Below are 21815 nucleotides of genomic sequence, written 5' to 3'. Positions count from 1 at the left end.
AGCAACAAAGCCTCTTCTGAAAAGGATCTAAAAGTAAGAATTGCTAAAGGCAGGACAGCACTTTACAAAAAAGACATGATTTTGAATTCAAATCTCCCAGACAAAACTAAACGACATTTTTTCCGTGCCACAGTCGAATCAGTTTTGATCTTTGGTTCATAGACCTGAACTCTCATCAAAAGCCTTTTAAAACGTCTAGATTGCACCAACATCAGAATGGTTGGAGTCGTATTGAACATCTCTTGGCGCGAGCATCCGACAGAAGAACGTCTTCATGATAAAGTTCCACCTTCTTCCAAGTCTACAAACAAATCTTGCATGAGGGTTCAGAAGTAAAAACGAAGTCGCCAGTGAAGTGGCAACCAAATGGCAAACAAGACGAGGAAGATCAAATGTTGGTAGACCACATAAAACCTACTACCAACAACTGACTAAAGACGCTTGCTGCCAAGCAACCCAAGAACTTGAGACCTTGATGGCAGATCGAGATGTTTTGGGCGAGAAAATCAGATAGGTTCGGTAATCAACCCATCCGTGTAAGTAAGTACGTCACCTGACCACCTGCCAAATGACGTTATCGGGTAGTATAGCAACAACAAATTATTTTCTTGAAAAAACTGAGTATATAAACTATTAGTGTCAACTAACTTCGTCTTAGTCATCATACATACATTCAAAATGACTTTCAACAAGGAATTATCAACATTGGAAAACAACCGGCTGATTTTTGCCAATTTCTCATATACAAGCCTTGTCCGCAGTAATAACATTATTGTTCACCCTCCTTCAACCATTAAATGATTTTTCGTAGTGTTTTCATTACAGTTCTTCATCAAAGAGCACTTATCCAATTCCCAAAAGAGACTTTAAGCTTTCTTCCAAGATTCAAGCTCAGCAAGTTAATAGACAATATTGGCTTAACATGAAAACTCAGATTTCACCTCCGAGAATTCCCCACAATGCTTTGTGTGGAAAAAATTTCACCTTGAACTTTTTTCCGCGCAAAGCATTGTGGGTAATTCTCGGAGGTCAAATCTGAGTTTTTACGTTAAGCCGATATCGTCTATTACTAATGAGATGCAAAAACATGCTATAGTATATGGCCCCCAAAACGGAGACGGCCCCCAAAGCGGAGTGTTTGCCTTATTGCGCCATGATTGAATTTTAAAACCTGAGAAAACTTCAGATTCAATCCTAGCACATTTCTCTTGAGTCCGAAAAAAGAAAAATACCAAAATGTACTTTTTAACATGGCTAATTTTCTTCTTTTTTTGTTTCATGGGACAAAAAGTGAGGGAAATACCCAAAAGATACCTTGATTTTGTCCTTGGGACAATGGAGCGAAATTTATTCGAATAAATTTTGCTCCATTGCCCCAGGGACAAAAGTGAGATTTGACTTTTATTGGTAGAAAGAAAATTAGGTTGGAGACACAAGAAAGCGTTTCAGGTCGGTGAGATGGAGCATGTTGCATTGCACTAATTTTAAAGAATTAAAATTCATGAAGCTTCACATTAAAAAATCACATCCCAAAAAAATCTCTTCACAAAACTTTCTCTTTTTTTCTAAAAGTCATAACAATCTCTGCGTTTATTAAGCTTTGAAAAGACCCACTTTTGTACATTCAGGAAACTAGGTCGAGCGCAGAATTTTACGTCATAAAAGGCAAAAGGCAGATTAAACAAATGTTATAATGAGATGATAAGCAAAACGGCTCTCTCATCTCTCGTTTTACAGTAGAAGGATTTTACGATTTTAAGAGAGAAGAAAAATCATTTTGTGAAGAATTTAATTGTAGAAGCAGTAAAAGTAAAATGGTTTCAAGTTGCGGTGCTTATGGTTGTACCAACCGTGGTGAGGAGAAAGCAAAGGAAAAGAAGAAGCAACACGAAAAGAATGACGACAAGACTCAAAGTGAACCAAAAAACGACGCAACCAAACAAATAAAGAAAACCCTCAGTTTTCACTCTCTTCCTAAGAATGCAAGCCTTCGAGAGCAATGGGAACGAAATATACGAAGGGAAGGAAAATTACCAAAGAGTCTTGTGCTTTGTTCAGAACATTTTGAGAGCTCCTGTTTCGAACGAGACCTCCAGGTAAATGCTTGTTTTTTCTCTTTCCTTATCCCAATGGGATCCTTCTCTCTTAATAGCCGTAGCTAGCCCGCATTTGTGAGAAATCCCCCACAGCTGAAATATCTTTAGCACCCCTGTCTCAGTGCCTTGGTGTAGTGTTTTCACTCACTTGGGATAGTATCCACTAAATTCTGGCTCAATAAGGTCACTTGGATGGTTTGGATTAGACTTATAAGATTTTGAGCACATATGAAACAGGGGTGTTAACAACAACTTTGGCTTAATTTGCTTTTTTACTTTTACAGGCTGAACTTATGGGAATACCATCGAAACGAAAATTGAAGGAAGATGCAGTGCCAACCATTTTTTGCTTCTCGAAAGAACCTAAGTCAAGGCCAATGTCAAAAGCAAGGTCTGAGCGCGCAAATAAACGACAATTTATTGAAAAAGTTTACGAAGAGAGAAATGTCGAGCCAACCAGCACCGAAAATATCGAACCTGTTTCAAAGGCACCTGTCATGGTAGACAAGTCCATATCAGCTGGGACACCCTTCAAAAAAGTGACATCTCGGGGAACACAATACCATGACCAACCCAATCACTCACAGGATAAAGAGAGAACTCATAACATTGATTTCCCAGGACCATTGAAAGTGAAATTTGAGAAGAAAAAGACAGACACAAAGGTAAAAGAGACAAATACAGAAATAACATTTCCACCTGATGTGATGGTCACGTTTAAAATTGAAAGTAGTGATGACAAGGAACCGATGGACGTAATCGATAGTAGCTCTGATGAAGAAGAGGACGACCCATCAGATCTGACATTCGAACCCGATCCCACAGACAGTGATTCAGATAGTGATGTAGAGAGTGAGGAGTCGATCGGCTTGCCCAACAAAGACACAAAGTTCATCGTTTACTGGTCTTGTCTAGCACAACTTCTTTCATTTTGTTCTCTATGCCACCAAATTGCCTCGATAACGAAATGTGTCACTCGAGGAACTAAGATAATCGTTACAAAGCTTTGTGTGAATAATCACGAAACCAAATGGGAGTCACAACCAGATGTGAGAGGAATGGCTGAAGGGAACATTCTTATGGCAGCATCAGTTCTCTGTTCAGGTGCTACTTATCGTCGAATAAGTGAGATGATGGGAATCGCCAAGGTAGCCTTTATTAGTGAGAGATCGTTTTACAAAATGCAGAAAGCTTATCTCCTACCTGCTATTCATCACGTCTACACTACATTCAGAGAAATAATCATCGCTGAGATTATTGAGAACGGTCCGATTCACGTTAACGGAGATGGAAGATGCGATTCTCCCGGCTACAGCGCTAAGTACGGTACTTACACGATAATGAACTCTGCTGATGGTCAAATTGTAGACTTTAACGTTTCACATTGCCGTATAGCAGGAAATTCCAATCGAATGGAGCTTTTTGGACTTAAAGATTTACTGAGACGCCTCAAAGAGTACGGAATCAAAATTCTAAGCCTCACTACTGACCGCCATACACAAGTAAGAAAGTTCATGAGAACAGAATGTAAAGACATTCCTCACCAATTCGACATTTGGCATTTTTGTAAGAGCATAAAAAAACGGCTGATGAAAGCAGCTAAAGCTAAGAAAAATGCCGAGTTGTTGTTGTGGGTAAAATCGATTATCAACCATTTTTGGTGGTGTTGTAAAACGTGCGGTGGAAATGTTGAAATCTTAAAGGAAAAGTGGCTCAGTATTCTGGAGCACATCACCAATAAACATACGTTCAAAGGAAACAAGCATTATAAATCATGTGAGCATGGGAAACGCCTTGGACGTAAATGGCTGAAAAAAGATTCGTCAGCATTTGTTGCACTCAAGAAAATTGTTGCTGATCCTAAACTTTTAAAAGATTTTCCATATCTTACCGAATTTAACCACACAGGAAATTTAGAAGTATTTCATTCCTTGTATAATAAATATTGTCCGAAACGTCTGCACTTTTCATACGAGGTTATGGTTGCTCGATCACAACTTGCAGTTTTAGATCATAATTCATCTGTTGGTCTACAGCAAGCTGAAACCAAATCTGGCAAAAAACGTAACAAGATCACATTCACTCGTATCACTCAAAGTTGGGTATCTAAACCAATCAAAGAAGCGAAGGACAAAAGCTACATAAGCAACATTCTCGAAGAGGTTTTTTATCTACGGGAAACTCGTGAGAAATACCCTCTCCCAAACCTGCCTAAGCCACCAAAAAATATCGCTACAGAACCTAAACCAGATAAGGAGGAAGTTGTCAGAAAAAGCAGGTCTAGATTTTGTTAAATTTTGTACATTTTTTTCATAGTTGTATCTTCAGTATTTTTAATATATATGTATGGTGTATAATATTACTCAATAACATAAACCACTCTTTCTTAATTGTTTATCAAAGAAGTTCCTCTTTTGCCGTTTATGACGTAGTAGTTCCATTTCTCTCTTTTTGAACGCGCTATAGAAAAAAGAGCTTTAAACAAGGATATTTGAGTACTGATTTTTTTCTCAGAAAAGGATTTTAACTGTCTAGATTGATGAAAATAAATCTTATATAGCCATTAGAAGCCAAGATATCAGTTTTGAAAATCGGTGCCGTTCCCCTTTGAGGATTATTTGGATGATTTTTCACATACTATTATAAGAATGAATATTGACCTAGAAATTTAAAATCACCTAAGCCCCGTGCCATCTGCCGCCAAAGGTTTCATGTCACAGTGGAGCTATGAGCCTCTCACGTCTATTATATATTATGCCAATCTCAGCTCAATCTCAGAAAACTTCGACATCCCTACTGCCTGGGGAAATTCTCGATTGAAAATACTGTGGAAAGGAAAAGGGTCAAAGAAAGACCCCTCAAAGTATAGAGGCTTGAGCATAAGTTCAACTATATGAAAATTGATCGTGAACATTATTTTGAGTAGACTCCAGTCTTGGTACAAAGCACAATTGACCGACGAGCAAAACGGATTCCGACAGAACTGGGGAACAACAGATGGGATTCACAACATTAAACGCATACAACATATCTCCAATCAAAAACTTCAGCCACTTTACCTTGCGTTCCTCGCACAAATGGATGTTTGATTCAATTAAACTCCGTTCCAAAATGATTAAAGGCCATTAAAGCTCATTCCCGATCTACATCCTTGAAAAGTTGTATGGACACACTTCTTAAACTTTTGAGGAAGCGATGTTTGAAACAACAAGCGGTGTACGTAAATGAAGACCAGAAAGCCCAAACCTTTTCAACCTATACATTGATTTCTTAATGAGGGTTTTTCTTGAGAAAGATCGGATCTAGAAATAAATTCTTCAATTGAATCGTTTGAACATGAGAGCCATTACTCGAAAACAAAGAGCTGAAATGAGAGATAAGAACCAACAATCACGGGGAACGTCAGAAATTCAATGGTCAGGATATGCCGATGATTTAGTGTTAATGTTAATGTTGATGTATATATTCTTTAAAGTCGAAAAATGTGTACAAATCTGTACTAGCTTTAAAGCTAATAGAGTTCGACTGCCTATTTACAAAATGAATCATTCATTATCATCTGTTAATGCCCAATCACTGACGATTTCTTTTGTAGAGCATTTTGGTTTGTAATTTGAAGATATTTTTGTATGGTTTTGTATTTTTTTAACGAGGCGTAGTTTTGTTCTTGGGCTTCCTCTTACGCGCCAGTTGAATCCTTTATTGTAATTGTTTTTGTTGAGTTTCTTTGCTTGTTTGTGCATCTCCTTGATCTTTTCCGTTCGTTGATTGTGAAATCTTCCGTTATACTTACCTGAAAGAAACAAGTTTCTTTTAGCATGTGTAAATTCTTCATGATAAGATCTTTGTCATGTTGACTTTGCAGGGTGACTTTCAGAGGACGGCCATTCTTAGTTTTTCTGTCTCCTAATCTGTGGTGAGTAACATTGACTTCTGGAACATTGATGTCATCTAGGAGTTCTCAGAACCGAAATATGTCATATTTCTTCCCATTTTCTTCTTTTTCCTTATCTGGACCTGAATATTCGAGAAATCCGTGAACGATAATATTCAGTTTTCTAGATTCTATGTCTCTCTTTTCACTTTCTTCCTTCCGTTTTTGTTCTTCCGCAGATTTTATATCTTCTTTTTGCTTCTTGGTAATCTCGGTGTATGTTTTCTTTGATGTTTCCGTCATCATTTCTGCTGTGTGCTTTATTTCCTCCTTTATCATGCTTCTTGTCTTATCCTCCATCTCTTGTAGTTTTCCTGCCAGAAAGGTTTTGAGGTAATTTTTGATGGAATCACGGGTTTTTGTGTTGGTGTTGACCTCGTTGTTCAGTTTTTGTATGACGTCGTCTTTCTTTTTAAGTTCATTTTGCATCATATGATTAGTGTTTTTTTCCACTTTATTTATTAGGTTTTTCGTTATTCGTACGCAGTTTGAACATAAGTAATGATCGTTGTAGGATGTCACGAGTATTTGTCGACCGCCGTAGGCGGTTTCTTTCATAGTGGTACGCTAATCTCGTTTTGCCTTGGCTCATTACTTTGTCTACCATTTACTTTCGTTTTTTTTAACTGGATTACCCAGGTGTTTCTCTTTTTTTTGACTGATTGTCTTTTATTCGGAATTGAATAATCGAGACATGAAAAATGACTATATTGTAGTCTGTTTTTAATGAATAATCTAAAATGTACTGGAGATGACATGTAGGCATTAATAATGTGCGCGTGCTCTTTCGCGAGCGTGATGCGTGATGGAAGGCGGTCGTTTCAGTGTGGTTTACATCCACACTGTGACCTANATTTCGCTTAGCGAAAGTATTACGATAGCCTTTCTGCGGCGGCGGCGGTGTCATCGGAAAAAAAATTAGAAAACGAAAGTGCTTGATACGGTGGACGAACTCACTAAATTTAATTTACAAATTACACGCTCGTATAACCACGGACGATTTTCACGGGTTTTCTTTGGATTACGTCATATATCTTTGTGTCTTTAGCTCCACAGTTTTGATTTTTTCTTTATTTTCTTATAAGCATATACTTTATAAGAATCAAATCAATAACTCTTGATAGACGGTAATATACCTTTCGGTAATTAGTTCTTACAAAGTATACAAGGGATGACGCACAATATGAGCTTACTTATTTTTCTTATAAGCATATACTTTATAAGAATCCAATCAATAACTCTTGATAGACGGTGATATACCTTTCGGTAATTAGTTCTTACAAATTAAACAAAGTGAGCATATTTATTTTTCTTATAAGCATATACTTTATAAGAATCAAATCAATAACTCTTGATAGAAGGTAATATACCTTTCGGTAATTAGTTCTTACAAAGTATACAAGGGATGACGCACAATATGAGCTTACTTATTTTTCTTATAAGCATATACTTTATAAGAATCCAATCAATAACTCTTGATAGATGGTGATATACCTTTCGGGAATTAGTTCTTACAAATTAAACAAAGTGAGCATATTTATTTTTCTTATAAGCATATACTTTATAAGAATCAAATCAATAACTCTTGATAGACGGTGATATACCTTTCGGTAATTAGTTCTTACAAAGTAAACAAAGTATGGCGCACAATATGGGCATATTTATTTTTCTTATAAGCATATACTTTATAAGAATAAAATCAATAAATCTTGATAGACGGTGATATACCTTTCGGTAATTAGTTCTTACAAAGTAAACAAAGTATGGCGCACAATATGGGCATATTTATTTTTCTTATAAGCATATACTTTATAAGAATCAAATCAATAACTCTTGATAGACGGTGATATACCTTTCGTTAATTAGTTCTTACAAAGTATACAAGGGATGACGCACAATATGAGCTTACTTATTTTTCTTATAAGCATATACTTTATAAGAATCAAATCAATAACTCTCGATAGACGGTGATATACCTTTCAGTAATTAGTTTTTACAAAGTAATCAATGGACGGCGCACATTATGAGCATATTTATTATTCTTATAAGCATTTACTTTATAAGAATCAAATCAATAACTCTTGATAGACGGTAATATACCTTTCGGTAATTAGCTCTTACAAAATAAACAATAGATGGCGCACAATATGAGCATATTCATTTTTCTTATATAAGCATTTGCTTTATAAGAATCAAATCAATAACTTTTGATAGACGGTGATATTACCTTTGTTTATTAGTTCTTAAAAATTAAACAACAGTTGTTCTTAAATTGGTCTCTTTTTTAGCGATTTTAAGCCTCGTTGTTCTTGTAAAATTGTTTCATCAAGGCTCGATGTAAAGTAGATTTCAAATTGGCTTCAATCTCTACTTCTTGTTTTTCCTATGTAGTTTAAATTCTAGGCGAAATTTTCGACTTTAAGTCGTCTTGTTATTCGTTTTTAACTAATTTAGTCTAATAATATTTATGGTCTCTTGGTCCAAATATATTATATTTTCCTTTGAAAACAAAAAAACAAAAATAACGCTGTACCTACTTGTTGACCTGGGATGACTAAGTTGGCTTATATGTGACACAGTCAACTCGGTTTGAGCAAAAACGCTGTACTATGTTGGGCCTGGTTGGCTTACATGTGAGACAGTCAACTTGGTATGGACAAAACGCCGTACCATCATGTTGTATACCAAGTTGACCGAAGAAAATTTTTATCGAAAACAGTCAACTTTGTACGGCAAAACGCACGGGATGGAACAAATGGGATGGAAGTAGGCCTACCTTTGGGGTAGACTGGCGGGCACCGGTTGGGTGGACAAACACACTGGTAGAAAGATTTAAGCCGTCGTTCCAAAAAGTGGCGAAAATCGTAAGCGTCTCCACTTTTCTTGCTTTGGAAAGGTTAAAAATGCGTTTTTTAAATACTCACTGGTATAACTGTACATCCAATATGGGGGGTACTAGGGTTGCGAGCTGACAGGAGGTGCCGCCCGACTTTCAACCCTCGGACCCTTGGACTAAAAATGAGAAAACAAAAGGAAAATTTTTGTGAATTTCACATCTAAATTTTGACCAAATTTTGATCTTTCTTGGATGAGGTAAAAAAAGTTGAAATTTTCCTATTTCTCCGATCTAGAGCAAGGACGGAAATACCGTACCCTCTGTCTATTTGCCTTAGTACTCCCCGGACCAATATCGTAAAAGGCGGTAAAAGGTCCGGGGGGGGGGGTACTATCCTTGTCGACTGACGGGGGTGCTCCACTGAGGTTCGAAAAATGGACCCTACGTGGGACTCCAAATTTGCGAAAAAGTGACCCTGAATGGGACTGAAATTCCAAAATTTTCTCAAATTTTCTACTTTTTCCCTAAATTTTCCAAAAAAAGGCACCCTACGAGGGACTGATTTTTCTATTTTGGTGTTTTTGCGACCCTACCTGGGACACGTGGAGGTTAGAAAAGGTACCCTGACCAGCGGAGCATCCCCGTAACCCATCTTGCCCTAGTACCCCCCCCCCCCCCAGGGTAAAAGGATTGGATACGAGTTTGAAAAAAAGAGGAAAAAAGGAGAGATATCATTCAACTAAATAACTAACTTTCAGATTATATGCATTTTCATATTTTTATTTTTGAAGAAAACAAATACCATTTGAGTAAATAATCGTATTTACAATTGAGGCGAGTTAACTTCTTCAATATAGATTCTAAATGCTGACTTAGCTCCAGTCGCTGCATCCCCGTAATCTTTTGATGTTGAATGTGTACAATCACCCAGGGGGGGGGGTGTACTTAGGCAAATGGAGGGTATGGTATGTGCCGCCCTTAAGGGTACCTTTTTTAGATTTCCAAAGTCCCGCTAAGGGTCGAAAAAAACAACAGAAAATCTAATTTCAGTCCCACTAAGGGTCGGAAAAATAGGAAAATTTAAACTTTTTACTCCCGGATAGATCGAAATTTAGTCCAAATTGGTCAAATTAGTCCCGCATAGGGTCGTAAAATCACAAAATTTTCCTTTGTTTTCTCCTTTTTAGTCCCGGTAAGGGTTCAAAGCTCGAAAGTCGGGCGACACCCCCCCTGTCAGCCCGCAACCCTAGTACCCCCCCCCCCCGGACAATCACCAACGTTTACCGAGATGTTTAATTTTAAGACTCCTTGTTTTAAAATCTTACAATGACCTCAAATAACACTTGGACAATGTAAATTTTTAGTTTTCTTTCCTTTTCAAATGAAAACAGACCCATCAATAGGAACTGGTGAACATTCTTTGTCATCAAAAGTTATCACAGTTGTGAAGACGCATATCTCTAACCTAAAGTCTGTCTCGAAATAATTTGCAGCTGGAGAAAAAAATGGCTGTAACTTTTGATAGAATTCGAATCAAGTTGCGGTTTTGTGCTCGTTAAAAAGATATTCGTGAGTGGAATATTATCAAGTAAAAAAATTGAGAAAAAAAAGGAAAACGAAAATGAAAAATGAAGAAGAAAAAAATCAACTTCTTGTAGAAATGTGGTATAATTATCATTTTCACAGGAGTGCCTCTTCAATCTTAGATCATCATCACTGTGAAAAATTTTTTCAAAAATATTAATTTAATCAAAAGATATCAAACAAAGTTTATTGCTGGTTGATCGACAAAAGGCAGGTTTTTTCGTTTTTTTTGTCGTTTTTTATTACTTTATAGAGTCAACCAGCAATAAATTTTGTTTGATATCTTTTGATTGAATGAATATTTTTGAAAAACTTTTTGACAGTGATAATGATCTAAGATTGAAGAATCACTCCTGTGAAAATGATAATTATACCACATTTCTACAAGAAGTTGATTTTTTTCTTCTTCATTTTTCATTTTCATTTTCCTTTTTTTTCTCAATTTTTTTACTTGATAATATTCCACTCATGAATATCTTTTTAACGAGCACAAAACCGCAACTTGATTCGAATTCTATCAAAAGTTACAGCCATTTTTTTCTCCAGCTGAAAATTATTTTGAGACAGACTTTAAATAAACAACTTTCAAAATTTTCGTTCGCAGTAAACCTCTGAAGGCACTTGAAAATTATACATCTGAGGAAAATAGTCCTCCAGAAAATTATACAACAAGAATCTTGTTGTGCGCCGGAAAGTCAAAAACTAAATTTTCCTGATGTGGTGCGCTATTTTCATACCCAACCACGCAACTTTGTTGTCATTCCCAGTCCTTTTAGACGAGCGCAGTCCTTACGATTTTGAGATTGTATATTTGTCAGATTGTTATGTTTTCATGCATCACTTTAGAGCTTCAGCGTGGTGGGCAGAAAACAATCACAATCTGATCTCAGGTTACATATCTCCGGATACAACTTCAAATAAGTTGAGCTCGACTTCTTATGGAATGCACAACTCTGAAAAGAAAAGAAACAAGACGACTTGAAGTCGAAAATTTCGCCTAGAATTTGAACTGCATGGGAAAAAGAAGAAGTAGAGATTAAAGCTAATCTGAAACAGAAACAGAAAGTTCCGAGTTGCAAAAATCAGTGAGCAATGTTATTAATAATAATGTTTTTGTGTGAAAAACATAGAAATATAAATCTGACTCCGTCACTTTTTTTGGAATCACCATTTTCCATCTTTGTGCAAAAAATCAGAAAAAACTAATGAGCCAATCCCGAGAAAATATGGTAGCTAACAGACGAACGAACGGATGAACATAGGTTAACTTAAAGGTCCAAGAAGATTATCGCATTTGCATAAAATGAAGGTATTCACATATTCAAAATTCTAATCAACTCACTTCAAAGATGGTCTCTACATTCCTATTGTCTTTAAACAAAAATAATCCGTTTTTACTAGTTTGAAAAATATCCCACCAGGATCAATCCATGATCTCTATCATCATCGAGGTTATTCCAAGCACATCCTTCCAATTCTTTTCAACTGAAACATTTCAACTTTCACCATCCTTTCCATCAAGCCCATCTCGCCCGTCCCGTCCATCTTTGCTGCATTGGGTATGACACGAGATGACTGACATCGACAAAATGACGAATATTGCTTTGAGGAACATCTTCTTTATCTTGATTTGAGAGTCTATCGCTTTCTTACAAATTTTTGAAAAATGTTGAACTAAATTCTGCTATATCGACATATGATACAAATTTATAGCAGATTTTGTTTACCCATACTTATTAAATACATTTTAATTGGTGGTCAAAAGGAGTGTCCAAGGACATAAACAGGCTTATGTAAATAAATATATGATGTATTGTTTAACTTCACCTGGTATAAATATTGTGATTAAAAAAAATTCTTCTGACAATTGAATTAGCAAATAAAGGAAAACCTGGCAAATTTTGTTGGAGATTCTCATGACGATTGGTAAATGTTGATTAAACCTGGTGTTGGACACCACAGATGAATAAATGAATTAAAAATGAAGTAATTTTCGGTTCAGTACCATTATATATTTCATAAAATCACTTTCTATATATGTACATGTAGAGAGGAATTGTGGAACACATTTGACTAATATTTATCCGTTGCAATTAAAAGCTTTTTAGGGAAGAAAAAAGTTGCCAAAACAAGTCTTCGCTCTTAGATTGGTGATAAGTAAATTACACAATAATCAACGAAGGATTAAGTAAATAAATTAAAAAGGTATTAATTAGGTATGTACAGAATTGAGGTCTTTTAATTGTATACACGGGAACAAAAATATTATTATTTGAATTAAAAAAATAGTATCATGATAATAAATTAGACGCCGACTTTAGCAGTTTGATTGAGGTTGAAACCACCTCCTGTGAATTTAGGTCCATTTGTACGCTGTGGTTGGTAAGGTGGCATTGCTGCTTGGGCGATGTTACGCTCACGATCCCTAAAAAGAGTCGGTATACACACAAGTGAGATTTACAACAGACAGAAAAAAAGCAAACTAAAAGCAGGTAATTACAAATTCCCTTTTATGGTGTTGATTCCAGAAGGAATAAATCGGGAATTATCTGGATCGAATCGCTTTTCAATATACCTTAAGTGGATAACTTTTCGCAAGCAGATATTTTCACGAGACTGTTTTCTCAAAAATAATTTAATTTTCGCGAGATTTTTTTTCGCGAATTCGCCCCTTTTTTAATCCAGGAAATTTCCAAGAAATATTGAATGCCACTCTCATTTAAAAAAAAATTAAACAAGTGATACTTTTATGGACCTACCCTGGTTATGCATTTAACACATATATTGATATCTACGTGAGCGTGGCCATTAAACAATCATTCAAAACACAAATAGTGGCGATCTATTAAAATTAGTTGTTTGTTTCTTATAAAAAAACGTTTAGAAACAAAAATTTCATGTATAAACACACACATCTTCAAAAGTAAGCCCTCATGAGCAAAAAAACATCTATCTCATCAAAAAATTGAGTAATTTAACTAAGAACATTGATGTATGCTTATTAATAGTGATTCTTATAGATAAACATGCGTTTTTTGAACCAACAAAATTTTTTTGAAAAAATCTTCTTGAGCCATCTTTTATCTATGATGGTACCCTACTTTTATGCAAAAAATCAAAGTTAATGATCCAATTTTTCACAAAGTCCCAAAAACCCGTTTTTTAGCCGTTTTGGCCCAAATTTGCCCCCAAATCTTTTTTTTCGAAAATCGGGCTCCGTTACATTTGAGGGTTTATAGTTACACATCTTTGTGCAAAAAAATCAGAAAAAACTAATGAGCCAATCACGAGGAAAGCTAATAACGAACGAACGGACAAAGGTTAATTCATAGGACCTCCACCCCACCGGGGTAGGTCCAAAAAAGATTTGCAGTTCTGGCTTACTTTTGTTGTTGTTCACGTTTCTTTTGCATGAAATATTTCTTTTTGACGTCTTGTAATTCACGTGATAAACGTTCAATATCGTATTTGAAGTCTTGAACTTGTGATTCGTACATGTTCAACTCTGATGCCATCGTCTGGTGGATAGGAAAAAATAAACATTGGAAAATGTTGGATATGAAAAAAATTGGATCCTGTCAACCTTCTATCCTGTATGCTTTATTTACGTTAATGGGGATCTCTACAGTATACGACTCCCCCTTTCCACAAAATTGATTTTCAAAGGCAAATTTTAATCAAAATTATACACACACCATATACTTTTTAACTAAAATCTTTCTTTACATGAAATTTACTGGTCAGAAATATAACCTTTAGGTGATTTGGAGAGGCTCTACCCCGTAATAATACGCTTGGGATGAGGTTGGGATTGTTGATTGAAAGAATAACACATACCTTCATTTGTTTCGTTTTTTCTTTGAGATTTTGTTGATAAATACTGAGTTGTTCAGCCACTTCGGGACCTGGTTGTCGCGCTAAGATCTGTTTCAATTCGATGTATAATTTCTCCTTTTCTTTGATTAAGAGCTCCTTCTCAACCACCTGAACAAATAAAAAGAAAAACGAATTCACGGTAACAGTAAGCCATATTGAGCCATTCGGCTACGGTGTGCAACCCCGTGCGTGTTTTCTCCGTTAACGCTCAGCAATTGAAGAAGAGAAGGATCAAGTGTAAGTGGAGCAATCAAGGGGTAAAGAGTAGCGCCCTCCCCTACCTTCGGGTAGATAGCTTTTAAAAAGAGGAGCCTTTGGGTCACCTTTAACTTCGGTCGCAGACTTCCTTACTACCTAATAATAGCCAGGATAAGCTCAGACGAAAAAGTACGGAATGACTGATATCTAAGTCAGTCAGTTGAGCTGTTCAGAGGTGGAAGAAAACAAAGCGAGACAAACCTCCTCAGTCTTTTGTATGAGTCGTTTTTGTAAGGTTTGTATTTTCTGAATCATCTCAAAAGTACTTGGGTCACTTCCCTAAAGTAGAAAATAAGAGATTTGATCAATATTCGAAAAAAAAGTTTTGTCTGCTAGTTAATTATTATTACCTTCATTCAATACGAGTTGTTAAGGCCGGTCTCCGCTTGCGCGCGCTACAATCGCACTTTTTCGAACAAAGCTTCCACGCTATTGGTCAAAAGAAAAATGAAGCAACTCCATTGGTGCAATCTGACGTAACGGTTGAAAAAAGTTGAAATGTGTTCAACTCTTTTTTCGAGCGCGCACTACATTTTATTGACGTAATCTTTTTTCCAAGCAAAAAAGATTGAAGCCAAAAGGTGTAATTTCAGCGCGCGCATGTGGAGACCAGCCTTATACAGTTGGTAGAAGCTACCTAGCCCTATTGTGTAGAGAAATATCAGTGGTCAAAGCAAGACGGAAGCAAGACGGAAAATGGACTTTACACAGTAAATTAGAACATATTCCTGAGATTTTGGTAAATTAAGTGGAATTTTGAGACGGGAAAGCCTCTTTATACTTCGACGAGACGGAAATCTGTATGAGACGGAGAAGACCTTTTAAAACAGTGTGTAGACTACCAGTAAAGTTGAAGAATTATTTAGTAAATAAAATAAGGAAAAAGAGTGCTGTCCGTCAAAAACCTCTAATTTTCTCCATCGATGAATGTTCATGGGATTCTCAAGTTCTTCCTCCAGAGCTTTGCATCGCGTGCGTTCACGTAATAGCTCCCGTTGCATATTGTATACTTCACGTCGTAATTCCTCGACGTTGGAAACACTTTTAGTCAAAATGTGTTTCTCACGGCGAAGTTTTTTAATCTCCAGTTTCAAGAGACGAATGTCTTCGATACGTTGACGATATTGAATTTCACCTGTTGAAGAAGGTGAGAATGGATGAGATGATCCATAAAAGACAGTAGAATCATAAGAGATGGGTCATAACTAATACATATTCAATGTGTATATCATACACATTTAGTGACCTATCTCAAAAGTAAGTCATAAATAAGTATTAAAAGTAAGTCATCATATTTTATAAAATCTTTATAAAGCTATAATATGTGAGCCCAAAGTAAGCAGTTTAAAAGACCCCTGTAAGAAACATTGTTATTTTAGTAGAAACGCTGAAGAATTATACCTTTATCCAAGGTGCTTTTTTGAATTTTAATTTTCTCATACAGCAACGCAAGCTCATCATTGCGTCGAACTAATTGCGTGCCCAAGATATCTCGTTCACTAATGACTTGATCTAGCTCCTTCTTTTGGCGCAGACGTTCTGAATCGGCTTCTTGGATGATTTTGAGAAGTTTTCGCTCCTCTGTTTGTTGTTGCTCAATATAAGACTTAGACTCTGATGCTTCTTTCTTCATCATTTGTAATTCAGCCTTTTGTAGAAGTAAAGATTAATAATACCGTAACAAAAAGGAATCCCTTTGTCCCATTCTAAGTTATGTTAAAATCCTGTTTAGAATAAAATTAGCAAAATCTTTAGTTAACCAATCTAATAATTCAATAAGGATAATGATATAGTTAGTACTTTCGGATAATTGTGGTACATATCTTTAAAAGGGACCTTAAAATAAATTACAGTTGACACTCTCCTGTTCGACGTTCTACTATTCAATACGCTTCATTTTCGATAATATTGAAAGTCACAATTTTAACAAGAAACAAGAAACTCTCCCTTATTCGAAGAAAACTCGATGCCCCTTGAAAATTGAATTAGATAGCGTGACGAACCTTTAATGCATCTTTCTCCTTTTCAACACGTTGGTGTTCGAGATGTTCTTTAACTAAGGCAGCTTCTTTAGAGGTGATCTCTTCTTTCAATTGGTCAATCTGATGGTTCATAATCTTCAGTTTCCTTTTCATCTCGGTGATCTCATCTTGACATTCGATCAGGTTTTTGCTGTACAAATTACGATCACTTCGCACTGCTTCGTATAAATTCTTTTTAAAAGAAGATAAAACATTTAAAGAAATTTTTTCAAAAGGGTATAAAATTCTATTCAAATTGGATTATTCCATTTTGTCATCGGGGGTTTCGCAGATTCTTTTTGGCCTGAAAATTTTCATGCACCACCCTTTTTGGATATTAAATGGAACAGCCCACTACTTGCTATGGTCGATTGACTACGGCTAAAATAACCAAAAACAATTAACAAGTAGAGACAACCTAAGAATTTGATACAATCTTTTTTACCTGTTGTTGTTTGAGCTTTGTTTCAGCTTCAGCGATTTTCTTTTTATAATCGAAAATTTGCATTTCACGCACTTTCACATCTTCCATATGTTGTAAGACTTTCTGCGTGAGATCGCTCGCTTCGTTGATATAGCGGTCGCGTTCTTTCTCCAGTTGGTAGATAATCTTACGCTGCTTTTGTGCTTCATCTTTATAATTCTAAGAAAGAGAAAAAAATCGGGTTTGTTACTCATAAATATATGGCTAATAACGCCGTGTGGCTACAAGCAGTGCTGTTGTAAAAATGTTTTGTGACATTGGACCGAAAGTTCATTTAATCATCAACAAACCTTTCAACAAATTTCTTTCTTCTAAGGCTCACAATTGAAAAGTCTGAGCTGGACGCATTTCCGTGAAAATTTCAACACAATACAAGATAATCCCTACTCATAATTGTAGGATTCTCACACCAAAAGAGTACACCGAGGTTTTAATGTAAATGAGAAAATTCAAGAGAATTATCTTTTCCAACGACACAGCGACGTTGTTTCAACGTTCGTCTGATGTCCATAACGTCCATATATATTGTTTGATCAACCTTGAAACAACGTCGCGTCGGATAATCAACAACTGTCTCCCGACGTTTGCGACGACGTGGACCCGTCTTTATCAGAACTATGGAAAATTATTTTCAAAAAGCTACAAAAAATAGTTTATAACGAACCTGAATTTCTTGCTCCAGATTCTTTTTTGCTTGTTCATGTAATCTGACCAAACTAAGTTGTTTTTGTGTGGCACCAGCAGCTTTCAACAGGTTTTTATTCAAAATGTCCCTCTCGCGAACCAAATCATCAATCGCTTTTTTATCTACCTCTTGTTGTTTCTTACTAGAGTCAAACTCTAAGAAAAAAGAAAAAGAAAAAATTATTTTCGGCGACTCTTCTGTAATAAGTATCTTTTAAATCTTTGAGTAAGAGTAGCTGATATCTATAATGATGGTCAAAAGATATTGAGATCTTAGTGTATTTTAACGCTTTTCAGAATTTAAAGTTCGGCGAGAATTGTTATTATAGCACTTCAACTTTCATTCATTGAATATTTCGATTTTGGAGGGGTTCGGTAGCAAATTTGAGCTTTTAAATCCAGAGATCCTAAGGTCAAGTCTCATGTTAAAACTCGGAGTTAAAACTCTACTTTCAAACTGCAGTTTTTAAACGCGCTTAAAAATCATTTGTGGTGTTTCGCAGGGAAATCTCCTTTGTCCCAAATATCTTGTCCATGATATTTAGTTAACAGTGAAATATGCCATAAAGATGAATATCGGTGACTCATACCTTTTTCAAGAGCATTAATTTGATTCTTGAGAGTTTCTTTTTGATGTTCCGTGTCAACCTTTTGTTCTTCAATTGTTCGTAATTTACGCTGAATAGCTTCACGTTGTCGCGTTAACCGGACACTGTCTGTTTTCAAGTTTCCTACTTCGTCTTCTTTGGCCTGTTTAAGTAAAATTAGCACAAAATCGTAATGATTATTTAAAGGTTACTAATTTTCATGAGAGCTAACTTTTTGCTTTTTTTAGCGGGGCGAAATGCAGTTTTTTAAGATCATCTGGGGAAAATTTCAAGTAGATGAACGAATTTCGTCAAAAATTGGGTGTCAACCGCGAAGCAAATGTGAAAAAGATTCTTACTATACGTTTTGATCTTAAAATTGTCGTAGTAACAGTTTTTAAACATGGTCTACCCTAAGTTCGATGTTTTTCTGGTTATTTTCTTGAGCCAATTGCTCGGCAGCCGAAAGTTGTGTATCAAAGTCTTGTTGTAGTTTGATTAAACGATTATTTAACAATTCTGTATCCTTTACTGCACGCTCGTTCAGAATCTGAAATCAAGAAAATAACATATTAGTAATAAACTGGTGTAAAACCTGAAACTTTTAAATGGTAATACATCAACGTATTTGTGATAGAATGGACTATTGAAAAGAGTGAAATAGTTTTAAGCTCAATTACGACAACCAGAGCCAAACGGAAAGGAACAAGGAGTAAAATGATGCTCTGACAGTTAAGGCAACACTTACTCTATACCAGAGTGTATCTCACGTTTATCGCTTCGTAGTACGGCAATGAATTTTGAAATAAGCCGTAGATACTGGGTCTGTGTACGGACAAGGCAACAAAAAGAAAAACGATTAACGAGGTTTATTAGGTATCGAATGTATAAGCTCACTCTTTGTTCTTTGAGTTGCTGTTCAACTCTCATATTTTCTTCTTGTGAGCGCTGAAGTTGTGAATGTTTAGCTTTCAGGTCATTATTCTTTGTCTCCATTTCCACTTTAGCTTGTTTACATTCTTTCTCTAACTTCTCCTTCTTACGAATTTCGCGTTGTGCTTCGTTACTTCGGACTTGGATATCTTCTCTCAACTAGAAGTAGAAAGTAAGATTTAAGTTGTATACGACAGATTTCGTGAACAACTACTCGAGGGAAAAGATTACAATCTACAATGTGTCCTGGAAAAAAATGAACGAATTTTGTACAATGTAAATACTCGTGATTTCTTATTTTTACTGAGATTGAAATTTCGAATTTTCAAAATATTACATTATCGCTGTACTCCAATAGAAAGATATTAAAATATTCGCTGGTTGGAATTTCTTTATTATCTTCTTTTAAACGGACCATCATCCATTATCAACTGCATAACACTCATTAGTTTTGAATTTTGATAACATTTGAAAATGGAAATACCTCTGATATTTTCAATAATGCATCTGTTTTATCATTTTCTAAAGATCCTAATTTATCAGTCGCCTCTGTTAGATCTTTGCGCATCTAAAAGTAAAAGAGAAATTGTCGTGTATTAGTACTGTATAAAGCGATCGTAGTGCAGAGGTAGAGCATTCGGATACGGTGCACAAGGTCGTTGGTTCGATCCCTGGCCGGGCCATACCAAAGACCAAATATGAGTTGGCGCCTCTCTGCTTAATTCTCAGCAATAAGAGAACAATCAAGGGTAAAGCGGAGCAATCCGGGGAGATAAAATAGCGCCCTACCCTACCTTCAGGTATATTGAGCCTTTTTCGACTGCGGTCGCAGACTTATTACTACTGCATAAAAAAAAACTATTGGAAAACGAGAAAAACACTTTTATTAAAATGAATCATTATAAAAGGAATTTTACGGCAAAATAGAAGATACTCAAAGCTCACCTTAACCAGTTCAGATAATTTTTCATCTCTGTCTTTAATTAAATCTTCTTTCACTTTTAATAATTCTTGAACACTGAAATTTAATGAAAAGTAAGAAAGTGATGTTAATGCTGATAACTAAACAAAAAAATACTTTTAATACACAGCTCAAGACTGGTAAGATCGTTATCGAATCCTTACAGATACAAAACTAGTAACGGTCGAAAAAAGCTCCCGGTGATAATATTGCTCCAAAAATATAGGTACCTATTATCTTGACCCATATTGAGACCAGCACCTTGTTCGACCAGCTTGGTTAAGTTTGTGATTTCTTGTTTCAAAGCTTGGATGGTTTCTCTGGCTCTAGTCTCTTTCTCATGCGCTGCGTCAACCATCTTCCAAGCTTTCTCGATTTCCTAAGGTTAAGAAAGCAAAAGTGAGTTTGAAACTCCAATGAGGGCCGCCCCATAGCACTGTTCATCGCACCTAAAATCATAAACTTAAAAAAAGCGCAACCCCCTACCTAAAGAATTGCGTCTACGCTTACTAATCATATCTTGACGTATTGATCCTTTCAAAGTTAAGAAAGCTATCAAAAAGAGTCTATATCATTTTGCTGCACGTGTTTTAAAACTTGATCCCAGAGGACTTTGAAAATATTTGCTTGGATATTCCTTTTTATAATTGCTCATGCTCATTTGAGGAATTACGGAATGAAACAACATTCGCCGACTTAATGACAGATCGACTAGCTTCATGAATTTATGTTTGTCAGTAAGATTGAAGGATCGGCAAGGCCAAGTCAATTTTTCCAATTTTAAAGAATTAGAAAAGATTTACCTTTTTTAGTGACGAAATAGTAGTTTGATCTTCTTGTGAGAGTTTTAAAGCAGTTCCAACTTTGGCTGCATTGGCAACAATCTCTGAATTCAATTCTCGACATTTTCCCATCAACCTTTTCTCACTTTCATGCGATTTCTTCAGTGCTCTATGCAATTTTTCATATTCTACACGAAATTTCTCTAAACTTTTATCACCCGTTAGTTCATTGAGGACCTAGAAGAGAAAAACACACTATGAAAAAATGCATCTGTGTATCTGTATACATTTCCTCTCAACATTAGGAAAATATATCTCAGATAAAGTACATCCTTAAAACTAGAAAAAACATTAAGTACTTTTGAATTGTAGAAAAAAGTTTCATACCTCTTGGAAGTCTTTTTCTAATACCTCAAAAGCATTTTCTTCGATCGCTGGTTTGGCATCTTTGTCTTTGGGGTTCTAAAACAATAGTTATCAATAATAAGAACATCATTCCCAAGAGCTCTTCATTCTTCACTCTTACTCTTCTTGCTTCTCTCTTCACTTTAGTAGTATCTTCTACCTCCGTTATTCTTTCTTCTCTCTTCGCTCTTCCATTTCGATTCTTCTCTCTTGATTGTTCTCTTTTTTTCTCTTTTCTCTTCTTCATTCGTTCTTCTATCTTCTATCCTCTATCTTCATTTTCATTCTCTCCTCTTCAATCTCCACTTTAATTCTTCTATTTTCTTCACTGTTCTCTCTTCATTCTTTTGTCTTCACTCTTCAATCTTCACTTT

General features: G+C 35.8%; 2 protein-coding genes across 2 annotated transcripts; one reads left to right on the top strand and one right to left on the bottom strand.

Annotated features, from left to right (window-relative positions):
- Positions 1 to 1814: 1814 nt before the first annotated feature.
- On the top strand, positions 1815 to 4576 carry LOC136823624 (uncharacterized). The gene is made up of 2 exons (XM_067079803.1): positions 1815 to 2096; positions 2381 to 4576. Exons 1-2 carry the CDS (start codon positions 1815 to 1817, stop codon positions 4388 to 4390), a joined length of 2292 nt encoding a protein of 763 aa, XP_066935904.1. The 3' UTR covers positions 4391 to 4576.
- Positions 4577 to 12643: 8067 nt separating this feature from the next.
- On the bottom strand, positions 12644 to 21505 carry LOC136823565 (cilia- and flagella-associated protein 58-like). Its single transcript, XM_067079751.1, has 17 exons — positions 21424 to 21505; positions 21058 to 21273; positions 20485 to 20633; positions 20239 to 20311; positions 19778 to 19861; positions 19258 to 19452; positions 18773 to 18910; positions 18364 to 18523; positions 17754 to 17929; positions 17051 to 17248; positions 16588 to 16797; positions 15986 to 16232; positions 15490 to 15719; positions 14786 to 14863; positions 14288 to 14434; positions 13835 to 13968; positions 12644 to 12875 (listed from the first exon to the last, which is right to left on the bottom strand). Exons 2-17 carry the CDS (start codon positions 21166 to 21168, stop codon positions 12755 to 12757), a joined length of 2451 nt encoding a protein of 816 aa, XP_066935852.1. The 5' UTR covers positions 21169 to 21273; positions 21424 to 21505; the 3' UTR covers positions 12644 to 12754.
- Positions 21506 to 21815: the final 310 nt, after the last annotated feature.

The sequence above is a fragment of the Clytia hemisphaerica genome, unplaced genomic scaffold (assembly GCF_902728285.1).
Source record: "Clytia hemisphaerica strain Z4C2 unplaced genomic scaffold, Clytia hemisphaerica genome assembly, whole genome shotgun sequence".
NCBI classification, from domain to species: domain Eukaryota; kingdom Metazoa; phylum Cnidaria; class Hydrozoa; order Leptothecata; family Clytiidae; genus Clytia; species Clytia hemisphaerica.
This window is presented reverse-complemented; position numbering and strand designations above follow the sequence as displayed.

What these genes read in the sequence shown, in the direction of transcription:
- LOC136823565 (XM_067079751.1), bottom strand. Translation starts at nt 21,168, where the DNA reads ATGGGAAAATGTCGAGAATTGAATTCAGAGATTGTTGCCAATGCAGCC. An exon ending in AGGAGAAAGATGCATTAAAG is followed by an intron (nt 16,233 to 16,587) that starts GTTCGTCACGCT and finishes CTTCTACAAAAG; the next exon opens with GCTGAATTACAAATGATGAA. An exon ending in ATCGATGGAGAAAATTAGAG is followed by an intron (nt 14,864 to 15,489) that starts GTTTTTGACGGA and finishes TTTCTACTTTAG; the next exon opens with GGAAGTGACCCAAGTACTTT.
- LOC136823624 (XM_067079803.1), top strand. Translation starts at nt 1,815, where the DNA reads ATGGTTTCAAGTTGCGGTGCTTATGGTTGTACCAACCGTGGTGAGGAG. An exon ending in GTTTCGAACGAGACCTCCAG is followed by an intron (nt 2,097 to 2,380) that starts GTAAATGCTTGT and finishes TTACTTTTACAG; the next exon opens with GCTGAACTTATGGGAATACC.